The 24768-nt window shown below is 51.4% G+C and overlaps 2 protein-coding genes and 1 long non-coding RNA gene across 6 annotated transcripts in view; 1 reads left to right on the forward strand and 2 right to left on the reverse strand.

The window, feature by feature from the left end:
- The window catches only part of LOC144947236 (diphosphoinositol polyphosphate phosphohydrolase 1-like), a 41717-nt gene extending 34202 nt beyond the window's left edge, over positions 1-7515 (forward strand). The window contains exons 3-5 of one of the 4 annotated variants that reach the window (XM_078876451.1): positions 790-834; positions 2607-2736; positions 6245-7515. In XM_078876451.1, coding sequence (XP_078732577.1) covers positions 790-834; positions 2607-2736; positions 6245-6480 — 411 coding nt within the window. In that variant the 3' untranslated portion in view covers positions 6481-7515. Of the gene's footprint in view, positions 1-789; positions 835-2600; positions 2737-6244 lie in introns of all 4 variants that reach the window. The other 3 variants (XM_078876453.1, XM_078876450.1, XM_078876452.1) reach the window with 3 other exon arrangements.
- LOC144947238 (uncharacterized) lies at positions 2707-3028 on the reverse strand. Its single transcript, XR_013640014.1, has 3 exons — positions 2961-3028; positions 2818-2914; positions 2707-2769 (listed from the first exon to the last, which is right to left on the reverse strand). It is a non-coding gene; the product is annotated as an uncharacterized LOC144947238 (long non-coding RNA).
- An 8639-nt stretch (positions 7516-16154) lies between the features above and the next one.
- Positions 16155-23719, reverse strand: LOC144947176 (uncharacterized). Its single transcript, XM_078876366.1, has 4 exons — positions 23251-23719; positions 18911-19080; positions 17465-17566; positions 16155-16259 (listed from the first exon to the last, which is right to left on the reverse strand). The coding sequence occupies exons 1-4, from the start codon at positions 23717-23719 to the stop codon at positions 16155-16157; spliced, it is 846 nt and encodes a 281-aa protein (XP_078732492.1).
- Positions 23720-24768: the final 1049 nt, after the last annotated feature.

Here is a 24768-nt window from a genome sequence, read left to right on the forward strand (position 1 = left end):
GACACGGGGGAGACACTGGGAAGACACGGGGTAGACACGGGGGAGACGGGGGAAGACACGGGGGAGACACGGGGGAGACACGGGGGAGACACTGGGAAGACACGGGGTAGACACGGGGGAGACGGGGGGAGACGGGGGAAGACACGGGGGAGACACTGGGAAGACACGGGGTAGACACGGGGGAGACGGGGGAAGACACGGGGGAGACACGGGGGAGACACGGGGGAGGCACGGGGGGAGACACGGGGGTGACACGGGGGAGGCACGGGGAAGGCACACGGAAGACAGGGGAAGACACAGACGGGGGGGAGAAGGCACGGGGTAGGCACGGGGAGACGTGTGGGAGACGTGTGGGAGACGTGTGGGAGACGATGTGGAGATACTGGGAGACACGGGGAGAACCTCACCTCCCCTCACACACATGTCCCCCGTGTAGCCGAAACAGACTATTGGGGCAAGTGCTGTTAGCGAGCACCTATGAAGGCCAGAACGGCACACGAGGGGTAGGTGGCCAGCACCACGCTCGGTCGCCTTTGTCTCCCCAGTGCTGATGTTTACACACCACACCAGTTATTAATTTAAGATTCAGTCGACCTAGGGGAGGCCCAGGACTGGTTCACATATTTGCTACTTTTATTGGTTGTCGACTGCGCAACAGCTTCATGATCTAGTGGAAGGTGGAGAGTGTTGGGAGCGAGGTGGTGGTGGGGGGGGGGGTGGCATCTGTGGCTAGGATGGCGTCTCGACCTTCATAAATCTGCGATGTGGTTTGTGTGGCTTTAATTCCAGGCTGGAGTGAAGGGAGACCTTGGGCGGTTACTGGGAGTGTTTGAGGTGAGTCCTTATTGCAATATCTGTGGGGGCAAAAAGAGCCATCGGATTCCTCCAGTGTAAATGCATGTTCTGGTTCTGATTAATAATGTTTTATTTGGATACAGCGGCAGCGTCAAATAGCCGTGGAAGTGCTCAGTTTGCTCACGGGGCGGCGGGATACCACGAACAACGAGCGGGGAGGGCAGCCAGAAGTGGCGCCAACAATTTCCCCACCCCTGTGGTCGTCCTACCCTTGCTCGTCTTGCAGAGGTCGCAACCGGGTACCCGATCCCGTTTGCGACCTCTGTCGTCTTGCCACCTCCGTTAATGAGTACTTGTACCTGTGCGGGGAAACCGGAGTACCTGGACAAACCCCACAGGCATTCAAGGGGGGACGGGCCGGTGGGGGGGGGGGGGTAATGCTCAATCTGCGTGCACACGGCAATGAATCTGCTTGCTGTGCTGTCATGAGCCAGGAGGTGGCGACCTCAATGCGCAGAGGGTAGGAGACGTGCACGAACGCGCGCGCGCGCGCGTGTGTGTGTGTGTGCGTGTGTGTGATCCACCAACCTTTGCTGCCTCCACCGCGCTGGGCTACAGGCCACGTACGACACGGCCACCGGCTTGAGAGCCGGCGCTGTTGTCGGTGGTTCTCTCAGCGGGTCAACCCCATCATCGCGTGACGCTTTCGGACGCGCGTCAGCGGCCGTCTGGAACGCCCTTCCGATATTAGGAAGCCATTGGAGCTATGCACTTTAAAATCTCTATTGAAAACTCATTTCTTTGGAACTGCTGTTGTTTAGTTTCTTGTCCATCCCCCGCACCTCCGATTAGCACGGTTGGCTACGTACAATGCGAAAGAAGTTCAACATACGTACATACATAGACTCACACAGAGACCGATAGACTCACACAGAGACCCATAGACTCACACAAAGACCCATACACCCACGCAGAGACCCATAGACTCACACAGAGACCCATACACCCACGCAGAGACCCATAGACTCACACAGAGACCCATAGACTCACACAGAGACCCATAGACTCACACAGAGACCCATAGACTCACACAGAGACCCATAGACTCACACAGAGACCCATAGACTCACACAGAGACCCATAGACTCACACAGAGACCCATAGACTCACACAGAGACGCATAGACTCACACAGAGACCCAAAGTTTGTTGCCTTTCCTCGCACCTCCGGTTAGAATGTTTGGCTACGTACAGTGCGAAAGAAAGTTCAACATACGGTACATACAGCCGTTTTGGAATGGGGGGCTGTCAATCAAGGCCACTGCTCCCCGTGCCACTTGTCTTTTCTGTTTTCTGTATTCAAAAAGTTCACGCCTCGCCGCGTTCACCCATCACACTGCAGGACACAAAAATGACAAAGATCCCCCATGTAGCCTTAATAGACTTTTGGGGAAATTGCTGTTAACGAGCACCTATGAAGGCCGGCGCAGCACACAAGCATGCTTTAAGCCCCTCACCTGCTCGCTCACCCGCTCGCTCACCAGCGCGATCATTCGCCCACCCACTTGCCAAACTGCAGGTCACCTCGCTTCTTTTTCCCAAGTTCGTGCAACACCCTTGCTCAATGCAAGACACACATTAACTCCACCTACAACAGCAGCACTGAGCACTATCTCTGACAACCTCGATAACGCTCTGTGTTGCTCTTTACTTGACATTCCGCGCCTTCGGTTCTGTGCTCGGCGCAACCGTGATTTAGAAAGTCTCCGTCGGTGCGCGCGTCTCTCGCCAAAACCCAAACCGTAGAACCAGGAGCGCAAGCACCGCACCTACGTGTACATCCTGATCGTCACGGAGATCCTGGAGGACTGGGAGGACTCCGTGAACATCGGTAAGGAAACGCACGCTCCGTCAGCCGCCGCCGCCGCCACCGCAGCCGCCGGTAAGAACCCTCGCTCGGCGCGCTCTCTCCCACCTCCGGACTTGGACGAGCCACCAACGTGCTCTCGGCTGCCCCCTCCACCTGCTCTGCTGGGGCTGCCTTTCTCGGGCGGCCTCGGCCTCCACCTGATCCACTCGGGGCTCCCTCAAGCAACCTCCCTCAGGCTGCCCCTCACGGCCTGCGTCTCTCTTGGGCTGCCCCTCTCTCGGGCTGCCCCTCACGGCCGCCTCTCTCTTGCGCTGCCTCTCTCTTGGGCTGCCCCTCACGGCCTGCCCCTCTCTTGGGCTGCCCCTCTCTTGGGCTGCCCCTCTCTTGGGCTGCCCCTCTCTTGGGCTGCCCCTCTCTTGGGCTGCCCCTCTCTTGGGCTGCCCCTCACGGCCTTGCCCCTCTCTTGGGCTGCCCCTCTCTTGGGTTGCCTTTCTCTTGGGCTGCCCCTCACGGCCTGCCTCTCTCTTACGCTGCCCCTCACGGCCTGCCCCTCTCTTGGGTTGCCTCTCTCTTGGGCTGCCCCTCTCTTGGGTTGCCTCTCTCTTGGGTTGCCTCTCTCTTGGGCTGCCTCTCTTGACCTGCCTCTCTCGGCCTGCCCCTCTAGGGCAGGGGTGGCCAACCTGTAACAGACCAACAGCCAAAAAAGCACCCACGAGTTCTGCAAAGAGCCGAGTGTATTTATATTTATATATATATGTGAGTGTATATATAGACAGTTTTTGGCACATCACGGGACACATTCACCATTCTTTGCTGCGACTGTGACCGTGTGTTCTACGTCATGCCCCTTTGATAGTCGCATGTGGTGGATTAAAAAGCCACACGCGGCTTGGGCGGCACCCGTTGGCCACCGCTACTCTGGGGTCCTCTCTCCTCTCTCTCCATTCGCCGCGTTTTGTCTATTTTAGTCGCGTATTTACAAACTGTATGAGCAAACTTAACGCGCTTTCCTTTCACTGAACATTGCGGATGAAAAAAGAAAACGTGTTTTATTTGAAACATTTCACCTGGAAAATTCCTTGAGATTGGAACAGCTCGCTTCCAAGGGTGGCCAGGCTGTCAAGTGACACGCAAACACATACAGGCACATACACGTCGAGGCAACAACAGCGCTTGTGCCAGGCTAGGTGCACTTGAAGCCAGGTGGAGTGTTCAAGGCTCATTGACGTCACGGGATAGACTCAGGTGTTATGGATTCACCGCCTGAGATGACTGACATCTTAGTTTAGGCTGAGTCGACCAAGGGGAGGCCCAGGACCAGTTCAGATAATTCTCAATTGTGTTGGCCATGAGTGGGATTCGAACTCGGGGCGCCGGGTTCGTAGTGCAGCGCTCTAACCGCTACACTACCGCTCCCCATACACGAAGGTGCATGCAGACGGACACACAGAGACACATGCGGGGCACACATTCAGACACACATCCAGTCACATAGAGACACGTATTATTATCAATCCTGTAAATGAGACACTGAATGTCAGAAACGGGTCCAGAGTTGAACGAATGCTGTTGAAATGTACTCCCAGAAGGCCGTGTGGCCGATGGGATTGTGTAAACAAAACCTACTTGTATTTTTTACATCAAGGCACATGTCGGAAATGTAGGAATCATCTGTTTATTTATGTTACTATAACAGTGAATCATTAGAGGTAAATAAATCAGCTGCGCCATGCATGAGCGCACGCAGTTCTAAATGTTTTACTTTCACCGCGTGGAACCGAGTCGAACGTCCGCGATTGGAGCGGTAACGCGGCCCAGAGAGGCGGGGGGGTGGAGCCCGTTTGCCCGCTTGTTGAATCAGTTCGTGGTCCGAATTGGAATTTTAAAGCAGCCTCCATATAAAACAATATGGTCTATGGTACGCAAGGACAACCCTGGTTATTACTGCCGGGTGTATTTACCCATAATTACCGCACGCTGTCCGCTTCGCAGTGGGCCTCAAACATCCCGCGGCGTCATTCAAACCGAGTAGGCCGTCGCGTGCCCGGCGTCGCAGTCCACATTTGTCTCATTCAAAGAATGAAATCGCAGGCCGCAGATCTTACAGAATCATAATGCAGTAAAACCTTGGATTGCGAGTCTCTGGGTCTGCGAGTGCTTTGCAAGACGAGCAATTTTTTAAAATAAATAATAATTTGATAAACGAGCGAGGTCTTGCAGCACGAGTAGTACGTGTTTACGCTTTGTCCGCCGAGCGTCACGTGATCACAACTGATATACGAGTGCTTTGATATTCGAGTGCTTTGGATTACAAACACGTTTCCGGAACGAATTATGCTCACAATCCAAGGTTTTACTGTATTTATTTATACTGCAGGAGGAATCCGATGAGCTGATAAGGTATTTTTCGCAGTTGTCCAATAGGGACGGGTAAGAACGTTGCAACAATAAACAATACAAAAAGCATGATAGTGCAAAGTATAAGAAAGGTAAACAAATCACCCAACCACGTACAAATGAAACTAAATCATCCCCATCCTACCAGGCAAAGCCCACTGAGGTATTAACTTATGTTTCAGAAGCGAGCTGGCCGCAAATGATAGCTCAACAAAGTGGCCCATCATTTGGACATTTATAGCACCAAAATAATCTAAATAAGCTCCACATTCAATAGCAATCGTCACCCGTTACTGGCAGACTGATGCACGGGAACAGCTGCCACGGTGGGGGGGGGGGGTCTCCGAATACTTGAGATGTGATGTGAGCTGGTTTGAGTTGCTGAGCCATTCAAGCCCCATGTGCATGCAAATGAATATTATATTGTTTATTAACAATTGTGAAATGTCATCTCACTCATTCATCTATCCGCCTTTGTGTATTCATTCATTCTAACCCCATGTTCGCTCCCCCTTTCCTTCCCCATGGCCTGCCCTCAACTACTGCCACCTACTACCACCTACTACCAACTACCCATGCCACCTACGACCTACTACCACCACTTAACAACTACTACCGGCAACTACCAACTCCCTGCACCTCCAACTACCACCTACCTTGTGCCACTTACCAATCACCCACCCCCACCACCTACCACCAATCCCTGGTATTCAATCGCTGCTGCCACCTACTCCTGGCCTTGCGCTTTCGGCTTGCCCAATGCCTCCCCTTCCCCCGTACCACCTCCTCCGTCCACTCCACCCACCCCCACCGATCCCGTCCCGACCACACCCCCCCCCCCACCAATCCCATCCCGACCACAACCCCCCCCCCCACCGATCCCATCCCGACCACAACCCCCCCCCCCCACCAACCCCATCCCGACCACAACCCCCCCCCCCACCAATCCCATCCCGACCACAACCCCCCCCCCCACCAATCCCATCCCGACCACAACCCCCCCCCTACCAATCCCATCCCGACCACGGCCCCCCCCCCCACCAATCCCTTCCCGACCACAACCCCCCCCCCACAAATCCCATCCCAACCACAACCCCCCCCCCCCACCAATCCCATCCCAACCACAACCCCCCCCCCCCACCAATCCCATCCCGACCACGGCCCCCGCGTGTGCCCTGCGTAGGCCGCAAGCGGGGCTGGTTCTCCGTGGACGCGGCCATCGAGTGTCTGCAGGGTCACAAGCCCGTGCAGGCCTCGTACCTGCAGAAGCACAAGCAGGGCGGCCCAGCAGGCGAGGACAGCGCCGCCACCGTTAACAACGGCGCCACCCCCACCACCCCCGTCGTCGCCGCAGCAGCAGCAGCAACCGAAGACAAGGCCGCCACCCACCCCATCGCTAGCACGCCCGACGTCAGATGATAGCGGCGATGAGCGCGAGCATCTTTAACAGCGACGGAGATTGAGCGAGGCGGGGGGGAGGAAATGGATGATTGCGGAGGTGACGACGGTGCCGGTGTGAATTGTGCAGGCACGCGTTGTCACTTGCGATGTTAATGTTCGTCGTGCGATAACAAAGAAACTAAACGGTGACGCGGAGATGAGATCATTATCAGCAGCTCGGGACAGGAGAAACGTTCAATTGTATTTTATAATGTGATGTACAGAGGCTTGCATGGATGTTGCCAGTATTGAATTTGCACAGGCGTTGTTATTATTTTTATTTGTCATATTTCTTGTCTTTATTTTTATGAATTTGCGTTTCCCGTCGTTTTATTTTTAGAGAGTGGTTTTTAATTTCTATTGTCGAAGTTACTGCTGCTGTTTCACCGCATGAAGAAGTTAATTATCCTAAGCCATACTCTTGGGTTTTGTGATTTTATTTAATTTTCTCTCCAAATGTCAATTTTACGCAATTTTATTTTTTCTCTGCACAAAGCAACAGAAGTATCTCACTCCATGATCCACTCACTCCAGTTGTGTGGGACTCCATGCCGGGATTTTCAACTTCCCTGAAAAAAAAAGTTAACTTATCAGTATATAGGTGAAATGTTGTTAAGCGCCCGTGTAATATAACACTACTAAAAAAATGTGTTTAAACATTTACGCGCAACACTCGTTCTTACGACAAAAAAAAAACTAGTTACGAACATTTTATATCGAAGTGTTTAGACTGCAGTTGCTGCTGACGACTAATTGCATCGTCGGATAAAGAGTTGTCGTCACCGGCGAATAAGCGGCGTTCCTAAGCGCGCCCACTTGAGATGAGGCGAGGGTTCAGTGTGGGATGAAACGAGGGTTCTGTAGCAAAGCAATCGGGAGATGGCGAATTCCACATCGCACGAGAAGAGACCTGCTGATGTAGACGTCATTGGGCAGTGAAGATCACTGACGCGGCAGCAGCGGCGGCAGCAGTAGCAGCAGTGGCAGCAGCGACAGTGGCAGCAGCAGCGGCAGCGGCAGCAGCGGCGGCAGCAGCAGCGGCAGCGGCAGCAGCAGCGGCAGCAGCAGCAGCGGCAGCAGCAGCAGCAGCGGCAGCAGCAGCGGCGGCAGCAGCGGCGGCAGCAGCAGCGGCAGCGGCAGCAGCAGCAGCGGCAGCAGCAGCGGCAGCAGCAGCAGCGGCAGCAACAGCGGCGGCAGCGGCAGCAGCAGCGGCATTAGCAGCAGTAGCGGCAGCGGCAGCAGCAGCAGCGGCAGCAACAGCGGCGGCAGCGGCAGCAGCAGCGGCATTAGCAGCAGTAGCGGCAGCGGCAGCAGCAGGGCTCGGCTCGTGTCAAGTTGTACGCGGGCAGCCTCAAGGTTGACGTCCCTCGTGAATGTGTCACACGTTCTTTAAACGCGCTTTATGTGTTTATTAAAACGTGAAGTTCAACTTAAGAAGTCCGATAGTTTTTACTGAATAACCCTCTTAACCCATATCTATCCCTCCACGTGAAGAAAAAAAAAAAGTATTTTTGTTTTCTTTTTACACATCCCGTCATCCACAAAGTGCGTTATTCCAGCAGTGTTCAGCAAAACGCCGGGAAGATTTCAACATTCGGGCATCTCGGCGGCAGATTAAGTCTTGCTTTGATCCAATGCCGGTGACCTGCCGGATGTTTGTTGGCACGGAGCCTCTCTGCTCGACATGGGTTCTATGTGGACGCAAAGCTACAGGATAGATGACTCGCCAACAACCCTGGTGCATAAGGCAGCTGTTTAACGTGCGTGCACTTGCTTAACGACACGCGTGTTAAACACGCGTCCACACCACGGAGATCGGTTCGTGCAACTTTGGTTGCATGCAACTTAAATCGCCTCCGCAACTGGTTTACTCGGCGGTAGCTCGTCCCTCGAGCGACGATACTTACAGCACGTGCTGTAACATTGGCAATCTGGTCGTTACAATCCTGCCTTCGTGATTGGTCATCGTGATCCTGATGCGGGGTGGGGCTAACCGGGAAAGGGGCGGGGCTCTGATGTGAAGGGGCGTGTTTCTGGCGAAATGGGCAACTACTTTCTCAGACGTTGGACAAAGCAGTTGCAGGCGGATTGAGTTGCGCGCCGATTTAAGAGCTTGCTGGCCGTGCAATCGATTGCGAGGAATTGCCGATGGGATGGTTGCCTCACCAACAGAAGAGGCAGGGCTGTGTATCTGTCGCCATGACGCCGGTGACCGTGCGGAGGGTTGGATGTGTGAAGAACGCCGATCGCTGATGGCAGCGTATGGGCAGCGTGAGCCCGGCACGCTTTGCGGCAGGCATTAGGCCACCGGAACAAATGGAGACATTCTTAAATAAAAAAAGCACTTTTGAAGAAGGTTGTTTCATTGATTTATTCGTGTAAAGGTGGTTGTGAGTGTATGTATGTTAAATTTCAATTTAAAGCTTTCGTGACTGCAGGGATTCATCTTGTTGGTTCTTTCGGTAAAGTCACGTAGAATGGAAATAATAAAACGAAAACATAATAAAATATTATTATTTTATTTTTATTATATTATTGTTTTATTTTTATTATTTTATTATTCCCATTCTACGTGACTTTACCGAAATAACCAAGAAGATGTATGTATGTTGAACTTCTTTCGCGCCGTACGTAGTGATCAGCGGTCGTGTCGTGGGTTAGCGCGCTGCGCTACGAACCTGGCGACACGAGTTCGATTCCTGCTCATGGCCAACATCAGTGACGATTATCTGAACCAGCCCTGGGCCTCCCCTAGGTCGACTCAGCCTCAAATGAGTACCTGGTGCGGTGTGTAAAAACATCGGCGCTAGGGAGACAAGTGGCCGGGCGTGGTGCTGGCCACCCACCCCCTCGTGCGCCGTGCCGGCCATCATAGATGCTCGTAAACAGCACTTGCCCCAAGAGTCTGTTAAGGCTATACGGGGGATCTTTGTATGTATGTTGAATTTCTTTCGCACCGTACGTAGTAGCCAACCGTGCTAATCGGAGGCGCTAATCGAGTGCCTGAGTGATTGGCAGAGTGTACGTTGTAGTGAGGTTCTGGAAGGGCTACGGAGCTGCCGAGTATTTGCTTGTGCCTTGCAATATCTGGGTGTGTTGTGGGTCGTGACAGCCCGGACGCGGTTGATGATCGAGACTGGCGACCGAGTGGCGAACCAGCGGAGGGAACCCGCCAGAGAATTCCACGGCCACCGTGGAGACGGAGCGATGGAATCAGCTTTTGTGTGCGAATGCTAAATCGAGTGTTGCATCACGGGTTGGCGAGGGCCTTTGTGAGGCCTTCATCCAGCAGTGGCTCAATCATGGCCGATTCGTTCATTCAATTATTTTATTTGGTAAAGACTCGCCACCCCCTCCCAGCCCCCCACTAAAGAGGGCTAAGGGGACGATCTGCGCAGTGCGTATTATTTCCCCCTACCTAAATATGTATGTAGGCTTATACCATAGTCAATTACATTTAATTACAAAGTCATGACTGGGGGAGAGTGGAGGGGGGGGACTTTGGCGAGGGTGGATCACGAAGCGCGCCGTGACGGTGGTTTCTCTCATCATGGGCACGAAATATTTCCACATTTACGACGCCGAATTTGTGGGCACTTTGGGTAAAAATAAACATTTGAAAAGAAATATATATATCTTAACTCATCATTTAGCGTCTCGATCTGAGATAAATTTTTTGTGGCCCGAGAAACGAAACCCTGGAATAAATCATAGCTCGCGAGAGAGACGCAAAGCGGAGAAGAATAACGATTCGAGCCAGCGTTGGTAGACACGTGCTTGGACTCATATTCTTAAGTTTTTTTCGGTAAAGTCACGTAGGTAAAAAATTAAAATTAATAAAAGTAAAATATAAAAAATAAAAATCACGACGTTTCGGAGGCAACACAAGCTTCCGTCTTCAGGTGGAACCGTCACAGCACGATTGCTGTATCACCGTCACAGCACGATAGGTGTATCACTTGATACAGCTATCGTGCTGTGACGGTTCCACCTGAAGACGGAAGCTTGTGTTGCCTCCGAAACGTCGTGAATTTTTTTATTTTATTTTTATTTTACTTTTATTAATTTAAATGTTTTACCTACGTGACTTTACCGAAAAAACCTAAGAATATGAATCCTTGCAGTCACGAAAGCTTCAAATCTAGAACGTGCTTGGAGGGCCGTGTTATGAACGTGGCGAGCGGTGGCGCAGCGGTTAACGCTCCGCTGCACATGAAACCTGGCGACCCGAGTTCGATTCCCGCTCACGGCCACCAACACCACCGGTGACGGTTGTTTGAACCGGTCCCGGGCCTCCCCCTAGGTCGACTCGGCCTCAAATGAGTACTTGGTGCGGTGCGTAAAAACATCGCCACCGGGGGAGTGCGTGCTTGCGCGTAAAAAAAAAATGCATCGTCGCTGGGGAGACAAAGGCGGCCGGGCGTGGTGCTGGCCAGCCACCCACTCGTGTGCCGTGCCGGCCTTCATAGGTGCTGCTTCGCTTAACAGCACTTGCCCCCAACAGTCTGTTAAGGCTACACGGGGAGGGGGGGGGAGGGTGGATCTTTTGTCTTTGTTATGATTACTCCGCGTAATCGCGTCGCCGGTGCCGGAACCTGGCTGGGGGCTCCCTCGGGGAGCTCCCTATCTGCCCTCTAAGCCGGGCATTTAATTAGCGCGTTAATTAATGAGGGATAATCGGGGCCTCTCTGGGCAAAGGGGGTCTCCGTGGGCCCCCCTCTCCACCAACACCTGCACCATCTCTGACAGAAGAAATCCGTGGGGACGTCCTCGAGAAATCCGTGGAAGTTCCCACCCTTGTGGCGAGTAAAACAAAGCAAAAAAGCAATTTCATTTTGGTATATTTGACACAGCGACGCTCATGAATGTTTTTGTTTGTATTAATGTTAATCTACTAAAGTGTTTTGCATAGAACTAGAACGCATATCTCACACAGAGGGCCGTTGCCTATAACACATCTGGCTCATCATCAGCATTGGCTCAAGCAAGCCCGACTGCTGATGAGACAACAAATGTCGAAACTGGTGCAGGGTATTTTTATGCGTGGGATGAAAACCGATGCTGTTGAAAAGTGTGCACTTTCAAGAAAGCCGTGTCGGTGATGGGGATGTGTAAATGAACTTGTATTAAACTTGATTTGAAGCTTTCGTGACTGCAGGAATTACTCTTTGGTTCTTTCGGTAAAGTCACGTAGAAAGAAATTAAATTAAATAATAGAATACGACGTTTCGATTGCAACGCAAGCAACTGTCATCGGGTAGAAAACAAACCTGGTGAACTTAGAAATATAATGCAATACAACACACAGAGTCGGATAACACAACAGTCAACACCCTACCTGGTTGATTAACGTTCTTCCAAAGATTACTACATTTGAGAGAGAAACAAAACACAGACACGGAGACACACAGACAGACACACAAGCAGAGAGAGACTCACACAGAGAGAGACACACACAGAGACACACAGAGAAAGACACAACACGGAGACACACAGACAGACACACAAGCAGGGACAACACAGAGACACACAGAGAGACACACACACAGACACGCAGACAGACACACAAGCAGAGAGAGACTCACACAGGCACAGAGAGAGAGACACAGAGAGAGACACACACAGAGACACACAGAGAAAGACACAACACGGAGACACACAGACAGACACACAAGCAGGGACAACACAGAGACACACAGAGAGACACACACATAGACACGCAGACAGACACACAAGCAGAGAGAGACTCACACAGGCACAGAGAGAGAGAGACACAGAGAGAGACACAACACGGAGACACACAGACAGACACACAAGCAGAGAGAGACACACAACATAGACACACAGAACGTAATCAACCAGGTAAGGTGCTGACTGCTGTGTTAGCCGACTCTCTGTGTTGTCTCGCGTTGTATTTCTAAGTTCACTATAGGTTTGTTTTCTGATGACGATTGCTTGTGTTGCGATCGAAACGTCGTATTCTACTATTTAATGTATTTTCTTTCTACGTAACTTTACCGAAAGAACCAAGAATATTTGTATTTTTACGTGGAGGGACGGAAAGGGCGTCATGGTGGCGAGATGTTAACTCCCTCGCCTGGTCTACAGGAGGTCGTGGGCTTTGATCCCAAACCTAGCGCCTGTTGTATATGTGGAATTTGCGCCTTCTCTCTCTCCTCCCCCTCCCTCTCGTGGTCGCTTGGATTTTTCTCCAGCTCCTCTGGCTTTGGGTTTTCCCCTCCACATTTCGAATCGACATCACGCGTTTAGTGGAGTGTCTGGCTGCTGAACAATTCCCACGTGACGAGCCACCGTCATTTGTGATCGCCACCAGGTCGCTTCTGCCACAGCAACACAAAGAACCACGTGTCTCAGTGGGGCCTTCGCTGGTCAAATCACGCTTTTGCCACCTGATGACCGACGCTTGTGTTGCGCCCTAAACGTCGTGATTTATTTAAATTTTACCGACGTGACTTTACCGAAAGAACCAAAGAGTATGGATTTCTGCAGTCACGAAAGCTTCAAATCTAGGATTGAAAATATAAAAGTGCCGCGGCGCGCTGCAGGCGAATGGACATGGAGACTTCAATCCGCAGGGACGGAGTGTGAAGACGGCGATGGTGGAGGGTGGCTACGGCGTGGGTCTCTGATGGTGGTGACTTTAAACGTCACTCTCGTTGACCCGAGGCTATCCCACCACGTCTGACGTTGATCATTGTTTTTTTTACCATATTTTTAGGTTTTTTCGGTAAAGTCGCGTAGGTAAAAAATTAAAATTAATAAAAGTAAAATAAAAATCACGACGTTTTTACTTCTATTAATTTAAATTTTTGACCTACGTGACTTTACCGAAAAAAATCTAAGAATATGAATCCTTGCAGTCACGAAAGCTTCAAATCTGGTTTTTTACCGTTTTATTTGGCAACAAAACTGACACCTTTTTTTACAAGGAGTCATGTTTGCATTGACCACAATACCTGCAGTCATAATGCAAACAAAAAACACAACTCTGATAATATATGCATTGTCCTTGAAGTTGATTGGTCCACACCCGAGACAGCTTTCCTTAGAGCCTAGTCTCACATGCTGTTGGACCAGATGACGCCAAAAGGCGCACAACTCAAAGACAATGCACCATCAGAGTATGAGAGCTCGGGGTAAGCATTTACACCATTGGAACCTCATTTGCCAGTAGCAAAACATGATCATTGTCTGACGTGTTTCCGACCACAGCTGCTTCACGAATGAAGTCGTTTACAGTGATCATTAAGGAAGCCACTGGAGCTGTACACTTGCACATCTGGATTGAAAACTAATTTCCTTAGAAGTGCTTCTTGTGTTTAGTTTCTTGTCCTTCCCCCCGCGCATCTCCGATTAGCGCGGTTGGATACGTACGGTGCGAAAGAAGTTCCAACACACGTTCCACTTCGGACGGTCTCGTAACGATACAGAAGTAAATGCCGGTGAAGTGAGTCGCTGTTGCACAACTGCAGTCTTTATTAATCAACAACAACAACCACTTTTGTTTAGTGACTGCAAGGGCTCTGTTTACGAACGCGTTATGTTCCAGATGTCTGTTCGTAAGTCCAACTTTACTCCCGTCGATTTCAAACGCGTTGTACGGCGTGCACACTAAACACGGGGAATTGCTTTAAAATAGTAATGGGTTTTTAGCCTTTCAACTGGTACAAAAACTGACACCTTTATACAAGGGATCATGTTTGCAATAACCACAACACAAGCAGTCAAAATGCAAACAAAAAGAAACAACTCTGATAATGATAATGATATGCACTGTCCTTGAAGAAGTTGATTGGTCCACACCCGAGACAGCTTTTCTTAGAGCCTAGTCTCCATTGGTGTTGGACCAGATGACGCCAAAAGGCGTACAACTCAAAGACAGCGCACCATCAGAGTATTGAGAGCTCGGGGTAAGCATTTACACTATGAGACTTCCTTTACCAGTAGCAAAATATAGTAATAGGTTTTTACCCTTTCAACTGGTACAAAAACTGACACTTTTATACTCTGATAGTGCGCTGTTTTTGAGTTGTACGCCTTTTGGCGCCATCTGGTCCAACACCAATGGAGACTAGGCTCTAAGAAAAGCTGTCTCGGGTGTGGACAAATCAACTTCAAGGACAGTGCATATCATTATCATTATCAGAGTTGTTTCTTTTTGTTTGTATTTTGACTGCTTGTGTTGTGGTTATTGCAAACATAATCCCTTGTATAAAGGTGTTAGTTTTTGTACCAGTTAAAAGGGTAAAAACCTATTACTATATTTTGCCACTGGTAAAGGAGGTCTCATAATGGCTATAAACGTTGTAAACTCTCCTGCAGATGTAGATGCCACCGGTTCTTCGTGTTCTGCAGATGTAGATGCCACCACAGCCATCTATTGCGCGGGGCGGTTGAACTCACGACTCGAGGTCCGAACAGACAACCGGACGTACAGACCAGGTGTGTTCGTATCTCTCAAAGTTCGTAAGTCGAGTGTTCGTAAGTAGAGGAGTTCCTGTATACGGTAACTATCTTAACCGTCTAGAAGCGCGCGCTGACGACGTCAAGCGCACGTGCACAATATATAGTTTTTTAAAATTTTACAATCGCGTGTGTGAGTGTACCTGTATATAGGGGGGCGTCCATAAAGACGTCACGCGATTTTTGACGATTTTGCCCCCCCCCTCGTCACATGGCGTCACAAAATGTCAGACCCCCCCTCAAATATGACGTCACAAAGCTCTGCCCCCCCCCCCAAATAAAACATGCTTCAAATCGCTTTAAACTATTGTCGTTGTAGTGCGTATTTAATGTGGCGCTGCACTCTGATGTTGTAGGAGGAAACATGTATTAAAAAGTAGTCTGTTACAGGCTACACGGGACATCTTTATCGTTGTGCAGGTGAGTGTACATGTGAGTTAGTGTACAGGTGAGTGTACAGGTGAGTGTGTAGGTGAGTGTACAGGTAAGTGAACAGGTGAGTCAGTGTGTAGGTGAGTGTACAGGTGAGTGTGCAAGTGAGTGTGCAGGTGAGTGTACAGGTGAGTGTACATTTGAGTGTACATGTGAGCCAGTGTACAGGTGAGTGTGCAGTTGAGTGTGTAGGTGAGTGTACATGTGAGTGAGTGTACAGGTGAGTGTGTAGGTGAGTGTGCAGGTGAGTGTGTAGGTGAGTGTACATGTGAGTGAGTGTGCAGGTGAGTGTGCAGGTGAGTGTGCAGGTGCGTGTACAGGTGAGTGTACATTTGAGTGTACATGTGAGCCAGTGTGCAGGTGAGTGTGCAGGTGAGTATACAGGTGAGTGTACATTTGAGTGTACATGTGAGCCAGTGTACAGGTGAGTGTGCAGGTGAGTGTGTAGGTGAGTGTACATGTGAGTGAGTGTACAGGTGAGTGAGTAGGTGAGTGTGCAGGTGAGTGTGTAGGTGAGTGTACATGTGAGTGAGTGTACAGGTGAGTATGTAGGTGAGTGTACAGGTGAGTGTGTAGGTGAGTGTACAGGTGAGTCAGTGTGCAGGTGAGTGTACAGGTGAGTGTGCAGGTGAGTGAGTGTGCAGGTGAGTGTACAGATGAGTCAGTGTGCAGGTGAGTGTACTGGTGAGTGTACAGGTGAGTGTACAGGTGAGTGAGTGTGCAGGTGAGTGGGTGAGTCACGGGGTGGGGGCGGACCCCCCAGCGAGAGCCGTCGCCACCGCGCGGAGCTGCGATTCGCGGTACGCACGGCGCATGCGCGCCCTGCGGTTCTGAAACCAAACCTGATGGGAACACGCAGCATCATCAGCAGCAGCATCAGCAGCATCACAGCAGCAACAGCATCATCATTATCAACAGCATCAGCGGCATCATCAGCAGCAGCATCAGCAGCAGCATCATCAGCAGCAGCAACATCATCATTATCATCAGCAGCAACAGCATCATCATCAGCAGCAGCAACATCATCATCAGCATCATCAGCAGCAGCATCAGCAACATCATCAGTATCAGCATCAGCAACATCATCATTATCAGCAGCAGCAGCAACATCATTGGGAGCATCAGCAACATCATCATCAGCAACATCATCAACAGCATCACCAATATCTTCACGACTGGACATCTGCGAAAAACGCTTCATTGCTCATCGGATTCCTCCTGCAGACCAGAGATAAACATTCATATTCTGATCATCAGCAGCACCAGTCGTGTTAGCGTCCCTCTCTATCCCACTGTATCCCACTGTGTTTAAACTTGATTTGAAGCTTTCGTGATTGCAGGAATGACTCTTTGGTTCTTTCGGTAAAGTCACGTTGAAAGAAAATAAATTAACTAATAGAATACGACGTTTCGATTGCAACACAAGCAACCGTCATCAGGTAGAACTACATTCGAGAGAGAGACAAAACACAGACACGGAGACACACAGACACACAACCAGAGAGAGACAAAACACAGACATGTGTCTCTGTGTCTCTATGGTGCTGTGTCTCCGTGTCTCTGTGTCTCCTGTCTTTGTGTTCCCGCGTCTCCGTGTGTCGTCTCCGTGTCTCCGTGTCTCTGTGTCTCCCCGTGTCTCTGCGTCTCTGTCCCCGTGTCTCCGTGTCTCCGTGTCTATGTTCCCGTGTCTCCATGTCTCTGTGTCCCCGCGTCTCCGTGTCTCCGTGTCCCCGTGTCTGTGTCTCCGTGTCTCTGTCCCCGTGTCTCTGTGTCTCCGTGTCTCACCAGCACGCGATCCTCGTCCACGCCGACTCTGCGTGAGAGACGCTGCACGAGTGTCTCTGTGTCCCCGTGTCTCTGTGTCTCCGTGTCTCCGTGTCTCTGTGTCCCCGTGTCTCCGTGTCTCCGTGTCTCACCAGCACGCGATCCTCGTCCACGCCGACTCTGCGTGAGAGACTCTGCACGAGTGTCTCTGTGTCTCTGTGTCTCTGTGTCTCCGTGTCTCCGTGTCTCTGTGTCCCCGTGTCTCCGTGTCTCCGTGTCTCACCAGCACGCGATCCTCGTCCACGCCGACTCTGCGTGAGAGGCTCTGCGCGAGTTCGATTCCCGGGTAGGGAGCGGCGCGGAACACGTGCTCCAGCAGCAACAGCTGCTGGCACACAAACACACACAGTCACACACACAGTCACACACACACACAGACACACAACAACAACAACAACAACCGCCATTCGCCACTAAGTGGCGGTGACGTCACCACGACGCTTGTGCCAGGCCATGTGCACCTTGAGGCCACGTGAAGTGTCGAACGCCCGCTGGCAGGAGGTCACGGGGCAGACCCAGCAGGTGCCACGGGTCGACTGACCGAGATGACCGAGATGACTGGCTGATGCACCACCTGTGCCCCCTACTGTGCCAACTTGCTGTGCTTTAGCCACCCGGCGCTCGGCTCGTTGTTGTGAGCGTCGCTCCTCCACTCTCCGTTGTTGTTGGAGGGCGACTGCCTCCAACTGCCCAGTAGCGTCCTTCACGAGCCTCCTCCACAGAGGCCGATCTTGACACCGCTGGTACCAGTCATCGGCAAGTCCACTCAGCTCCACGTCCTCCTGTACCACATCACTCCATATCTTCTCTAGCCCGTGCCGCGCCCGTTTAGCCCCCTCGATCCAGCCGAACAAAAGCTGCTTGGGCATGCGGTGGCTGGGCATGCGGGCTACATGACCCAGCCAACGCAGCCTTGCCTGCCGGAGGAGCTCACCGATGGGACTTTGCCCAGATCTTTCAAGGATTTGTGAGCTCCTCACACAATCCAGCCTGGTTAAACCCATGATGGATCGTAGGCAGGCCAGCCTAAATGTTTCTAATCGGCGAAGATGTTCCATTAGGGGGGTCAACGTTTCGCAAGCGTAGAGAAGGGAGGGAATGACCGTAGCCGAGAAGACCTGAAGCTTCGTGCGGAGCGACAGACCAGGTAGCTTCCACACAGCAGCGTTTCGCAACCGATGAAAATATATAGCCGCTCGACTGATTCGGAGTGAGACCTCTGCTGTTAAACTGGAGCCGGTCATAAGCACACTGCCAGCACCACGCCCGGCCGCCTTTGTCTCCCCAGCGACGATGATTTTTTTTCGATTTAAAGCTTTCGTGACTGCAGGGATTCATCTTCTTGGTTCTTTCGGTAAAGTCACGTAGAATTAAAAGAATAAAATAATAAAAAGAAAACATAATAAAATAATTATCACGACGTTTCGGCCACAACGCAAGTAGCCGTCCTCAGGTGGAGAACAGGTCTGTCAGACTCTGTTTCCTCGACAGACCTGTTCTCCACCTGAGGACGGCTACTTGCGTTGTGGCCGAAACGTCGTGAGAATGATTTTATTATGTTTTATTTTTATTATTTTATTATTTCAATTCTACGTGACTTTACCGAAAGAACCAAGAAGATGATTTTTTTTTTACGCGCACGCGGGCACACGGGCACGCGCGCGAGCACCTGCGACTTCTTGAAGGATGTGCGGGGCCTCCGGCTGCGGTACCAGCTCTCCTTCTCTCCCGGGGGGGGCCCCCAAGGGCCACCCGGGCCCCCCGGGCCCCCCACTCTGGACGGGGCCACCTCCGACCGGCGGCCGCGTGCGCGTTCAGCGTCCGGCGCCTCTTGGCGGTCTGGGCGGTGACACGCGCGCGGTGGTTAGGCGAGCGCCTATCAACACACGTTACATTGTAGATTTGAAGCTTTCGTGACTGCAAGGATTCATACTCTTTTTTTCGGTAAAAGTCACGTGGGTAAAATAAAAATTGAAATTAAATAATAAATCACGACGTTTGGGAGGCAACACAAGCTTCCGTCTTCAGGTGGAACCGTCACAGCACGATTACTGTATCAAGTAAAGAGAAGTCCCAAGAGACCCGACCTTGTATATACTGGTTAAGGGGGGCATTCTTTATGTGTGTGCGTGTTGAACTGCTTTCATGTAACGTGTGTTGAACTTATTTCGTGTGTGTGTGTTGACATTCTTCATTTGTGTGTGTTGAACTTATTTAATGTGTGTGTGTGTTGACATTCTTCATGTGTGTGTGTGTGTTAAAATTATTCATGTGTGTGTGTGTGTTGACATTCTTCATGTGTGTGTGTGTGTTGAAATTATTTCATGTAACGTGTGCTGATATTATTTCACGTGTGTATGCGGGTGGGCGTGGGTGAGTTGGTTTCGCGCCGCAGGGTGAGTTTCACGGTGAGTTTCGGTGTGTTGTATGTAATGTTTGCTGAACATATCTCATATATGTAAATGTATGTTGAACTTTTTTCGCACCCCACGTAGCCAACCCGTGCTAATCGGAAGTGTCGGGGTAAGAACAACAAGCTAAACACAAAAAGCAGTTCTAAAGAAATGAGTTTGTCAGACTCGATGATTTCAAAGTGCGTAGCTCCCAGTGACTTCCTAATATCGGAAGGAAGAGCGTTCCAGACGGCCGCAGAAGCGCATCTGAAAGCGCCACGCGATGCGGTGACCGCCGTCTGTGTTCGATGGCGAGCAGCCAAGAGGCCCCCTGCTGTGAGGATGACCACCGGAGTTCGCATCACAACTCACTCGCACTCACCCATTCACCCACTCACTCACCCACCAACTCACTCACCCACTCACCCACCAACTCACTCAACCATTCATCCATGCACCCACTCACTCACCCACTCACTCATTCACCCACTCACTCATTCACCCACTCAACCATTCATCCACTCACTCACCCACCAACTCACTCCCATACTCACTCATTCACCCACTCACCCATTCACCCACTCAATCACCCACCAACTCACTCCCATACACACTCATTCCCCCACTCAACCATTCACTCGCTCACTCACCCACCAACTCATTCCCATACACACTCATTCACCCACTCACCCTTTCACCCACTCACTCACCCACCAACTCACTCCCATACACACTCATTCACCCACTCACCCATTCACCCACTCACCCACCAACTCACTCCCATACACACTCATTCACCCACTCACCCATTCACCCACTCAATCACCCACCAACTTACTCCCAGACACACTCATTCACCCCCCCCCCCCGCACACTAGCTCATTAACCCACTCACCCACCATCTATCTCACCCACCCACACATCCACTCACCCAGTAACCCACTCACTCACCCACCATCTCACTCACCCACCCACACATCCACTCACCCATTCACCCACTTAATCACCCACCAACTCACTCACCCACCCACACATCCACTCATCCATTCACCCACTCACCCACCAACTTACTCCCCCACACACGAGCTCATGAACCCACTCACCCACCACCGTACTCCCTCACCCACCCACCACACTGCAAGTCACAAGGCTTCATATTCTGCTGCTTACCAGTTCACTACTCCACTTTGGAATTCCCCTCCCATTGTCTCTTTCCCTCGCTCTTATACCAACCAATTGTTGTTATTGTTCGTGGTTGTGACTTTCTACCGGATATCCGTGAAAAAGAACTTCATCGGATTGCTCCTGAGATGACTAAAGATTCTGATTGTGAACCTTGCCCAATTCAGGAAAACGTGTTACACTCGTAGACAGTGCTGATTGTTGCTGGCCGCTTGACGTCATGTGCCATTGAGAATTGCGCTTCGCAAATGGGCAAAACTAAAAAAATTAAAACACAAACTCGTGAATTTAATTCCTGGACAAACTTCCCAACGTGGCAGGACCTTACCCAAAACGAGCCTTGGGTATCGGCGAACTTTTCCCGAGAAAATAGAGGACATTCGAGTGTGGGTTATGAGTGGATGAGTGAGTGAGTGAATTGGTGAGTGGGTGGACGAGTGAGTGGGTGGTTGGGTGGGTGGGTGGGTGAGTGAGTGAGTGGGTGGGTGAGTGGGTGGGTGAGTGGGTGGACGAATGGTTGGGTGGGTGAGTGGGTGAGTGAATGTGTGGGTGAGTGAGGGAGTGAATGAGTGGGTGGGTGGGTGAGTGAGTGAGTGAGTGGGTGGTTGGGTGGGTGGGTGAGTGAGTGGGTGGGTGACTGGGTGGGTGAGTGGGTGGTTGGGTGGGTGAGTGGGTCGAGTGAGTGGCTGGGTGGGTGGGTGAGTGAGTGAGTGGGTGCGTGCGTGGGTGCGTGCGTGGATGAGTGGCTGGTTGGGTGGGTGAATTAGTGGTTCGAGTGAGTTGGTGGGTTGCTAGAATGTGTTTGCATCTTACACACAAAGAGCCCGTGGACACAGCGACATGTAATCCCGTTAATGTGAACTCGCAAACTAATTGGCCCTAATCTCATCCCACCAACGTCGATGCCTCGGGCAACGTTTGTAGAGGAGCAGCATCAACAATAAACACGGGGGCAGTAATTCGGCACTCCACCCACCTCTCTAAATCTCTCCCGGCTCCATCTCCACGCGGGAGGTGGTCACAGGACGTAAATGTCAGCAAAAACAAAAGCGCGGTTTTAAACAAAATAATGTTAATTCGTAAGCGCTGTCAGGAACACGAAAGATGGCAGGGCGACAGGACGCGATGGACACTAATATCTCCGTAGAAACTGAGATATTCCGCACTGCCGATTAGCGCGGTTGGCCACGTACGATGCTAAGAAGAAGTTCAACACAAGTACGCATGAGAAATGACTAAAGAGCTCGATTATTTCCGAATGAAGTGACGGAACTAGAAAATGCAATTTACGACACAGGATGTATGCCAGAAGATCTGGGGGCAAATCCGTAGCCATCGTTCTTCCAGAAACACCTGGGGCAACAGCAGAACGTGAATAGCATCGAACATTTGAGTCTCAAATGGGTCACCTGACTAAAACGATACTGTGTCAACGAGTGTTCGTGGGAAGAGGATTGAATAAGCAAAATCCAGAAGTAGCAAAGGAAGCGTGGCATCTGTGAGCGGAAAGGAAGCAGACCGTGATGCCCCTTCTACGATCAGAATGTTGAGTGAACGGGCAAATCGGAGCTCGGAGTGATATTTAATTGGCTTTTGTTGATTGCACCAAAGCTGTCTATAATGTGAGGGGTGGAGATTGAATGATAGTGCCGGGGTGAGGGAGGGTGGCTCTACTGGAAACTCATCATTCTCAGCATCATCATCATCATCAGGAGCATCATCATTCTAAGCAGGAGCAACATCATCATTCTCGTCATCAGCAGCAGCAGTATTATCATTCTCAGAATCATCATCAGCATCATCGTCAGCAGCAGCATCATGATTCTCAGAATCACCATCATCAGCAGCATCATGATTATCAGCATCATCATCGTCAGCAGCATCATAATTCTCAGCATCATCATCAGCACCAGCATCATTGTTATCAGCATCATCAGCAGCATCATGATTCTCAGCATCACCATCATCAACATCAGCAGCAGCATCACCATCAGCAGTAGGTGGAACACCTAACCAGTGCCAACACCTCCTCCACTTCCACATCACCTCCTCCTCCACTTCATCATCACCTCCTCATCCACATCATCATCAACTCCTCATCCACATCATCATCAACTCCTCATCCACATCATCATCACTTCCTCATCCACATCATCATCACCTCCTCATCCACGTCATCATCACCTCCTCCTCCACTTCATCATCACCTCCTCCTCCACTTCATCATCACCTCCTCATCCACGTCATCATCACCTCCTCCTCCACATCATCATCACCTCCTCATCCACGTCATCATCACCTCCTCCTCCACATCATCATCACCTCCTCATCCACATCATCATCACCTCCTCCTCCACATCATCATCACCTCCTCATCCACATCATCATCACCTCCTCCTCTTCATCTCTTACTCCTCCTCTCAGCGTCCCTCACCTGCATCTCTCCGAGATGAAGCAGCAGCAGCAGCAGGTGGAGGAGGAGGTGGAGGAGGAGGTGGAGGAGGTGATGGAGGCTGCTCTCCTCCCCCCCCGCCCTGCGGTGTCCCCGTGCTCGCAATTGAAGGGGGCCGCCCTCCCCCCCTCCTCCTCCTCTCCCCCTCGTCCACCTCCTCCACCTCCACCTCTTCTGTGTCCACCAAACCCAGGATGCTGGCGATGGAGAATGAACTTCTGGAGCGCCGTGTGGGTGCTGAGTCGCGGTGACGACGGTGGTGGTGGTGGCGGTGGTGGTGGTGTTGGTGATGGTCGTGGTGGTCGTGCTCTTGATGCGCTTCTCTAATGAGGGGGGCCACAGCCCCCCACTCGGCAGGGGAGCTCCTCGCACGACTCGCAACGGGACAGCCCCCACCACGGTCGTGGCCTCCACTTCGCACGCGAGCCCCTCTGCTCGAGTCGCTCGCCATCTCTCGAAAAGTAATTCACGAATTAGTTAATTGATCGGCGGTGGAATTTTGTTGTTGTCGTTGTTATCGTTGTTGTTGTCAAATCATCAATGATGCGGGGCAGGGGGTTGAGTTAAAGCAGCCACCTGCTGTTGGCAGCAGCGTGAGTTGAGCACCAGCTCACCTAGAGACCCGTAGCCCTGGCGCTGATGGTGGTGATGGTAGTGATGGTGGTGATGATGGTGGTGGTGATGGTGATGATGGTGGTGATGAAGGTCAGTAGCTGTTGGCAGGAGCGCCTTGAGACTGCGTGAGTTGAGCACCAATTCACATAGAGACCCGTAGCCCTAGCACCACTGGTGATGGTGATGGTGGTGATGATAGTGGTGATGGTGGTGATGGTGATGATGGTGATGATGGTGGTGATGGTGATGATGGTGGTGAACCGTCGACGTTGTCGACGGTTCTGTTTGTTGTCCACGTGCTACGAACGCAGTGGCCTCAGTGTGTGAAAGCGCACGTGTGTGCGTGTATGTGCGTGTGTGTCTGTGTGGATCTGTGTCTGCGTGTGTCTGTGTGTATCTGTGTGTATCTGTGTCTGCGTGTATCTGTGTGTATCTGTGTGTGTGTCTGTGTGTGTGTGTCTGTGTGTGTCTGTGTGTCTGTGTGTGTCTGTGTGTGTGTGTGTCTGTGTGTGTATCTGTGTGTGTGTCTGTGTGTGTGTATCTGTGTGTGTATCTGTGTGTGTATCTGCGTGTGTATCTGTGTGTGTGTGTGTGTCTGTGTGTGTGAGTTTGCTGCACGGAGCTGAGGTGCACGCGCCTTGAAGGCGCGCGTCACGGTGCGACCTCACGTGAGACCTCCTCTCTATTTATGCTCACACATGCGTGCGTGTGTGTGTGCGTGTGTGCGTGTGTGTGTGTACATACACACACACACATATACACACATACACACACGGTAGCGTAGTGGTTAGCGCGTTGCGCTACGAACCTGGCGACCCAGGTTAGATTCCCGCTCACGGCCAACGCCGGTGACGATTGTCTGAACCGGTCCTGGGCCTCCCCTAG

The sequence above is a fragment of the Lampetra fluviatilis genome, chromosome 44 (assembly GCF_964198595.1).
Source record: "Lampetra fluviatilis chromosome 44, kcLamFluv1.1, whole genome shotgun sequence".
NCBI lineage: Eukaryota > Metazoa > Chordata > Hyperoartia > Petromyzontiformes > Petromyzontidae > Lampetra > Lampetra fluviatilis.

Bases quoted from the DNA above. Each gene is read 5' to 3' on its own strand.
- LOC144947176 (XM_078876366.1), bottom strand. From the start codon at position 23,719: ATGGCGAGCGACTCGAGCAGAGGGGCTCGCGTGCGAAGTGGAGGCCAC. The intron at 19,081-23,250 runs GTGAGGGACGCT...GTCACCGCCCAG, and splicing joins TTCATCTCGGAGAGATGCAG to ACCGCCAAGAGGCGCCGGAC. The intron at 17,567-18,910 runs GTGCTCGCGCGC...GTGTGCCAGCAG, and splicing joins CATCCTTCAAGAAGTCGCAG to CTGTTGCTGCTGGAGCACGT.